Source organism: Anolis sagrei, chromosome 4, assembly GCF_037176765.1.
Source record: "Anolis sagrei isolate rAnoSag1 chromosome 4, rAnoSag1.mat, whole genome shotgun sequence".
NCBI lineage: Eukaryota > Metazoa > Chordata > Lepidosauria > Squamata > Dactyloidae > Anolis > Anolis sagrei.
The window spans coordinates 191,492,532-191,499,846 of NC_090024.1; the positions used below are offsets into that span (position 1 = coordinate 191,492,532).

Below are 7,315 nucleotides of genomic sequence, written 5' to 3' on the forward strand. Positions count from 1 at the left end.
GATATATAAACCCATTTTCCTAGTTCCAACAGACCTCACTACCTCTGAGGATGCTTGCCATAGATGCAGGCGAAACATCAGGAGAGAATGCCTCTAGACCATGGTCATATAGCCCGAAAAAACCTACAACAACCCAGTTAGTGTTATATTTTGCTGAATGGGACACAGATCTGGTCAAAACAAGCAGATTTTCCCAGGTTGTTTTGCTAACTGTGTTTCCTTTCTTCCAGCCAACCAACCCCTATTCTCTCTCTCTCCCTTTCCTCTTGATCCTGCAGCTCCCCTACTAGGCAAAGCCCTATAAATAGCCCCATTGCAGAAGGCCTCCTCCCCCTCCTCCCTCTCCTCACCCCAGCTGCTCTGACCATGTTCCCGGAGCCTGACTTTCCGAGTACCGACGTCACAACTTCCACCCTGCTGAGGTCACAACTTCATTAGCATATCCAGCGAGCGCTCGGCCAATCAGGAGCTCGCTTCGCCGGTGACGCCTGCCTGGTCCAAGCGTATTAAGAGTCCCGCACGGAGCCAGAGCTGGACGAGTTAAGGGAGGGGGAGAGCGGCGGACGCGAAGGGCGCCTTCTCCGGAGAAGAACGAGAAGGAGAAGCAACAGCGCCGTCTTAAAGGGGCCGCCCTGAAACAAAGAGAGAGGAAAACAATCCGTCCCATTCCTTGAATCTTGCTAAACGAAAGCAATCATGAGCCAAACCCAGCGTTGGAGTGGGAGCTGCGTGACCAGCTGCAGCCGGGCGGACATGGTGCCCGAGATCGCCGCTGCCGTGGGCTTCGTGTCCAGCCTGCTCCGGACCCGAGGCTGCGTGAGCGAGCAGCAGCTCCAGGTGTTCAGCGGGGCTCTGGAAGAGGCGCTCACAGGTGAGGGAGGGGAGAGGGGATCTCGAGAGCCACATCCACAGTGTAGGTTGGACAGGGGCCAACTTGGGCCCTCCTTCCAGGTGCTTTGGACTTCAAGTCCCATCATTCCTAACAGCCTCAGGCCCCTTCCTTTCCCCCCTCAGCCGCTTAAGCGGCTGAGGGGGGAAAGGAAAGGGCCTGAGGCTGTTAGGAATGATGGGACTTGAAGTCCAAGGCACCTGGAGGGAAGGCCCAAGTTGGCCCATGCCTAGTAGAGATGCACCCTTTGTTCTGCGAGTCTTCTTTGTTCTTCTCCAAGAGGCAAGCCATGGCACAAAGTCCTCCCAAGCACTGTTGCAAACCACAGTAGGAGGACTGACCATGAGCTTTTGAGGACATTTGAAACCCCCCAATCCAGGAACCCAGTGGCTTTGTCCGAATCAACCCGCACACTGTTTCTCAACCTTCCCAATGCCGCAACCCCTTGATACAGTTCCTCCTGTTGTGGTGACCTCCCTCCCCAACCATAAAATTATTTTAGTTGCTACTTTGTAACTATAATTCTGCTACTATTATGGATCGTCGTGTCAATATCTGATCTGGAGGGTGTATTTTCATTCACTGGGCCAAATTTGGCACCAATACCCGATACACCTAAATTTAAATACTAGTGGGGATTGATTTTTTGTCATTTGGGAGTTGTAGTTGCTGGGATTGATAGTTTGCCTACAATCGAAGAGCATTCTGAACTCCACCAACAATGGAATTGAACCAAACTTGGCACACAGAACTACTGTGACCAACAGAAAATACTGGAAATGTTTGGTGGGCATAGACCTGTTTTGTGGGGGGAGGTTGATTTTGTCATTTGGGAGTTGTAGTTGCTGGGATTCATAGTTCACCTCCAATAAAAGCATTCTGAACTCCACCAATGATGGAATTGAACCAGACTTGGCACTCAGAACTTCAGTGACCAACACAAAATACTGGAAGGGTTTGGTGGGCATTGACCTTGAGTTTTGGAGTTGTAGTTCATCTGCATCCAGAGAGCACTGTGAACCCAAACAATGATGGATCTGATCCAAACCCGTCACAGATACTCAGTATGCCCAAATCTGAACACTGATGGAGTTCGGGGGAAATAGACCATGACATTTGAGAGCTGTAGTTGCTGGGATTTATAGTTCACCTACCATCAAAAGGCATTCTGAACTCCATCAACAATGGAATTAAACCAAACTTGGCACACAGGACTCCCATAAGTAACAGAAAATACTGCATTTTCTGATGGTCTTTAGTGACCTCTCTGATACTCCCTCACAATCCCCAGGTTGGGAAATGCTGAACTAGAGAACCATGAGATTGAGGACATTTGAAACCCCCAAATCAGGGAACCCAATGGCTTTGTCTGAATCGACCAGCAGCAAAGGACCTTGGAAGAAGGGGCAGCTGAGCTTGTCTATTCTAGGATATCAACACATAGTCTTGTGGCACCGCCAGAGCTCTGAGATTTATTTCAGAAGGGATTTCCGTGGCTCACAAGTACATCCTGAAATCAATCTGTTCCTCTTAAAGGTGTCACAAAGCCTTTTGATAATTTGCTTAAGTGTCTTATATTACAGGCAAGTCTGGTCTTGCAACTTCCTCAAGGTGTATTATTCAGTGCTGAAGTGAGTGTTTGTGCTGTCGAAAATATAGTTTCCTCATAGCTCCATCCTTTGTCTCTAGATGTAAGCCTGGTTGAATTCACCAGTGTTTAACATCAGGCAGCCATTTCTTCCTGTTGTTTATAACTATGGGCTCTCTGAATCTAATATTTTATTCGATAATACAATGAAGGCTTTCATGGCTGGAATTATTGGGTTGCTGTGAGTTTTCTGGACTGTATGGCCATGTTCCAGAAGCATTCTCTCCTGAAGTTTCATCTACATCTATGGCAGGCATCCACAGAGGTTGTGAGGTTTGTTGGAAACTAAGCAAGGGAAGTTTATGTCCAGGGTGGGAGAAAGAACTCTTTTCTGTTTGTAGCAAGTGTGAATGTTGCAATTGATCACCTTGATTAGCATTGCAAAGCCTTGCTTAGTTTCCAATATGCCTCACAACCTCTGAGGATGCTTGCCATAGATGTGGGCGAAACGTCAGGAGGGAATGCTTCTGGAACATGGCCATACAGCCCAGAAAACTCACAGCAACCCAGTTTAATACAGTTTAAGAGATTTTCTAAGCACAACTCATGACACAATAGAGTGGTATGTTGAGTTGAGGTACAGGAGTGGATTGCAAAGGCTGTATGCTAATGGCATTGTCTGCTAAGGAGCTTTCAGTAATCATGGTAGCTCTCTGGTTAATGCCTCCTGGGTTCTTCGAGCCCAGACTTGTACAAGTACATCTCTACTACCAAGTAACTGAAGTTTGGCACTACTATTAACTGCTATGGCTTCATTGTCTAGTAGCTTGGGATCTGAAGTTTAGTGGGGCACTTAGAATTTTCTGTAAAAGCGTATTACTGCATTCCTATGACTTGGAGTACTAGGAGTCTGTAACAAAGAATTCTTAAGTGTCTCACCATGATGGTTTATAGCAGCATCAGATTTTTTTTCCATATCAGGAGCAACTTGAGAAACTGCAAGTTGCTTCAGGTGTGAGACAATTGGCCATCTGCAATGACATTGCCCAGGGGGTGCCTGGATGCTTTACCATCCTTTGGGAGGCTTCTCTCATGCCCTGACATGGGGAGCTGGAGCTAACAGACAGAAGCTCACCCTGCTCCCTGGATTCAAACCGCTGACCTTTTGATCGGCAGTCCTGCCAGCACAAGGGTTTAACCCTTTGCACCACTGGGGGCTTCTAGCAGCATCAGATGGCTACAGCTATATAACTGAGATCCATTACGAATTTTAGTTCTTCTGGCATAAAGGAATTTATCATGCACAGTTTCTTGCAATCTCTGTAGCCCACTGAAATACTCTCATTGGGCCAAGGGCAGTTGAATTTCTGATTACCAGTCTCCTGAGCTGAGCAATGTATTTGAACAAATGTTGTATTGTGCCCTGATTTAGTTGTCTTCTATAAGAAAGAGTAGTGTGGATGGTGGAACTTTCTAACATTGTCAGGGAGCTAGAGATTTCATTGAAGCCAATATCAAAGACTTCGTAAGAAACCTAAAGAAAATACACACAACCGAGCCTGTGCCTGCCTTTGTCAAAGACTGTAGGTCCTCTGCTTTAGCAATCTACTTTATTTACTTATCCACCATGGTATTTCTCTTTGTCCCTTTGCAGAACATTACAAACATCACTGGTTCCCTGAAAAACCCTTCAAAGGCTCTGGCTACCGCTGCATTCGTATCAACCACAAAATGGATCCCATCATCAGCAAGGCAGCCTGCCAGATTGGACTCAGCCTCCAGCAGCTCTATCAACTCCTGCCCAGTGAACTCACCCTGTGGGTGGACCCTTATGAGGTATCCTACCGCATTGGTGAGGACGGATCCATCTGTGTTCTCTATGAAGCGTCTTCGGCACCCGTGAGCTCCTATGGGATGCTCACCTGCAAAAACCAGATGATGCTGGGGCGCACCAGCCCTCCCAAAAGCTACATGATGACCGTTTCCAGCTAAGCACTCCCGGTTGTCCTTACACTGCCAAGACCTGGGCTACTGTATACCTCACCTGAGGATGTATTTTTTAAAAAATGAAGAGCTATTTATATTTTTTTAAAAAAGAGAAAAAATCCAAAATGAAATCCAATAGCAGGCACCACTTTTTCTGTGGAGTGGTGTTGAGGTGCCTTTTTAAAAAAGCTGTTGCAAGCTTCTAAGTTTATTAAAAAGAAAGAATGCCAATATCTACCTAATTAGTGTTGGATGACAATTCTGGAAGGTTGATCTGCCTATTTGGGAAATGCAGGGTTGGAAATAAGTTGGGGATGGGGCAGGGTACAGCACTTTTTCAGGAATGACTCACTATGGGGGTAAACGTGTCAACAACTGAACTTGCAGGCCACAATGCCAGGATGATAGTACTTCACTGATCAATCACACATATTGATTGGGGTGCAATGACCTCATTCTAGCTGTGGTGCTTCTGTCTTCTCAAAAGGTCTTTTTCCTCCTTATTACACTGAGGTGTTACTTCATCACCAGGTTCAATTACTGTCCCAATCTGTGCAACTTTGTCCACATTTTTTTCATGGCATAGGATTTTGTCTAAAGCACCAGTCTCAATTATAGCCAGTCCATGGTCCATTTGGGTGGTGGGTTTCTAAGCCCCAACCCATCATACTTTTATTTGCACAAAACCTTACTACTTTCTGCATTTCATCCTGTATTTCATGCTCATGCAAAAACCCAGTTTGCATCTGAATGTGTAATAGCTTCTGAAATTAGAAAGAACATTTATTTGGCAAAGAGATCCAGGATTTGGGCTGCATAGCTGTCTAGCCTGTTACTCTAGCATTCAGCTCCCATAAACAAAGTGCAATAGTCAAGCTAATATGAACTCAATCTACCTGCTGGGAAAATGCCTTTACCAGGCTTTTGTCTGTTTTACTGCCTTTATCTTGGCCTTTTAAAATTCCTGACAATGCTGCCAGTGACTGCTGAGAAGTGATTATGAAACCTAGGGCACTTAAAAGCATTCTTCTTTTGGAAAGAAAGAAAACACCACAACCACCTCATCTTGGCTCTGCTTGGATAACATGGTTTGGTTCGCTTTGCTCCTGCTTTTCACCCATCTCCAGTGCTGCTTTTCCTCTGCCTTTTGTGAATTGAGTTCTCAGGCACCGTGCAATATGTTTCCTAAAAATTGGGCACTCTAGAGGAGAAGCAGTTTTGGGGGGTCAGTTTCCTGTTCTTTCAGTAACAAACCCCTTTCCTTAAGCATGGCTCACATGACTTCTAGACTTAAGTACATGACTGCCTAAATTGGGAAATGATAGTCCCAATGACAGTGGAGTAGAACTGAGTAATGCATTTTGGATTACAACTTCCAGAATCTGCCAACCAATGTGGCCTTGGGGATTTGGAAAAGCTAATCCTTAAAAGTAACTTTTTGAGCCCTAGATTTAAGGGGTATGATGGCCTTTTGTATGGAATAGATGAAACACCTTATATGTATATATTTTGAAGGCATAACTTGCCAGAAAGAGGCTCCACACTGAAATGAATGTGTCACTGAACAAGAGGATTAGCATATGCTCTTGCAAAGTTCTGATTCATTTCAGTGGGGCTTGCACAGGTAAACTGAACTATACTCCCAGATTCCTAACTTGAAACATTTGCAGCTGCATCAGCCCATCTGTGAATTGTGTACCCTCGCCCAGATCAGTATGTGAAGCTCTAGTTTTAAGGCACAAAACTTCCTTTCAGCAAATAACAGTGGTTGCAACTCAAGTGTCCCCTATAAGTTAAAAAAGTGTTGCCACTCCGTTAGCATAATTGTGCAATATTTGGCAACACATAACAAGGGGAACACTTTCTGCACTGTAGCTTCCCCTTCTGTTCAAAGTCTGCTTGGGAGCTTTGTTTCTTATCTGATGCATTAAAACCTGATATGAATAGAAATTGTAACATATCCAGGAAAAAATGTTTGCTTTGCTACACTCCCTGCCTCTACTTGTTTCCCAAATGCCAGTGACGTGCTTGGCTTGCCAGATTGGCATGATCAACACAACTCTATTTAAAAGTTATTTTGATAATCTTGGTCCTTCCTTACTATCGAAGGGTGCTTTAAAAACAAAACCAAATTTCAAATCCACCTCTATTTTTTTTCCTCTCCAATGTCTGTAATATGAAGGGTGGATGAGGAAACACCAAATATCATGCTATTTTACCTGGCATGGAATCTAGTATTAAGATTGTTTTTGTTGTTAGCATTCAGACAACCAAATTTGGGCAGAATCTGTTTTGTAACTTGTGCACGTGAAAACTGTGAATTTGATGTCTGCTCTTTGTTGCCTTTGAATTACAAGCCTGACCCAACCAGTACTGAAGAACTGTGTCTTAGGAACAGCCTATGAGAGTGCGTGAGTGTGTGTCCTTCTTCTCCCCCTCTTTTCAAAAATGTTTGCAAAACTTGAGCTGGACTGTTGAACGGGACCTAGTTTCATAACAAATAACAAAGTTTGTAAGCTATTTTGTGTTGGGGAGGGAAGATGATTGTACCATAGTGTTTTTATATGCAAAATGTACAGATATACTGGGAAATGTACACTTTTGTTACTTTAATAAAAATGTAGCAATTTACGTATGTTGCTGGAAAGATCTGAAGTATTGGCTCATTCTTTGCAAAAATGATCCCAACAACTCTCTTCTAAACAAAGGACATTTTGTAGCTGGCGGGGAGCCCTAAGAGCCAGTATGTTGTGGTTTGAGTGTTGGACAGAAGACTGGGTTTGAATCCCTGCTCAGCCATGGAGACCTTGGCAAATTATACTTTCTCATTTTTAGAGGAAAGCAGTATCAAT

General features: G+C 44.5%; 1 protein-coding gene across 1 annotated transcript; it reads left to right on the forward strand.

The window, feature by feature from the left end:
* Nucleotides 1–517: 517 nt before the first annotated feature.
* BTG2 (BTG anti-proliferation factor 2) lies at nucleotides 518–7,112 on the forward strand. The gene is made up of 2 exons (XM_060773036.2): nucleotides 518–871; nucleotides 4,132–7,112. Exons 1-2 carry the CDS (start codon nucleotides 697–699, stop codon nucleotides 4,467–4,469), a joined length of 513 nt encoding a protein of 170 aa, XP_060629019.1. The 5' UTR covers nucleotides 518–696; the 3' UTR covers nucleotides 4,470–7,112.
* Nucleotides 7,113–7,315: the final 203 nt, after the last annotated feature.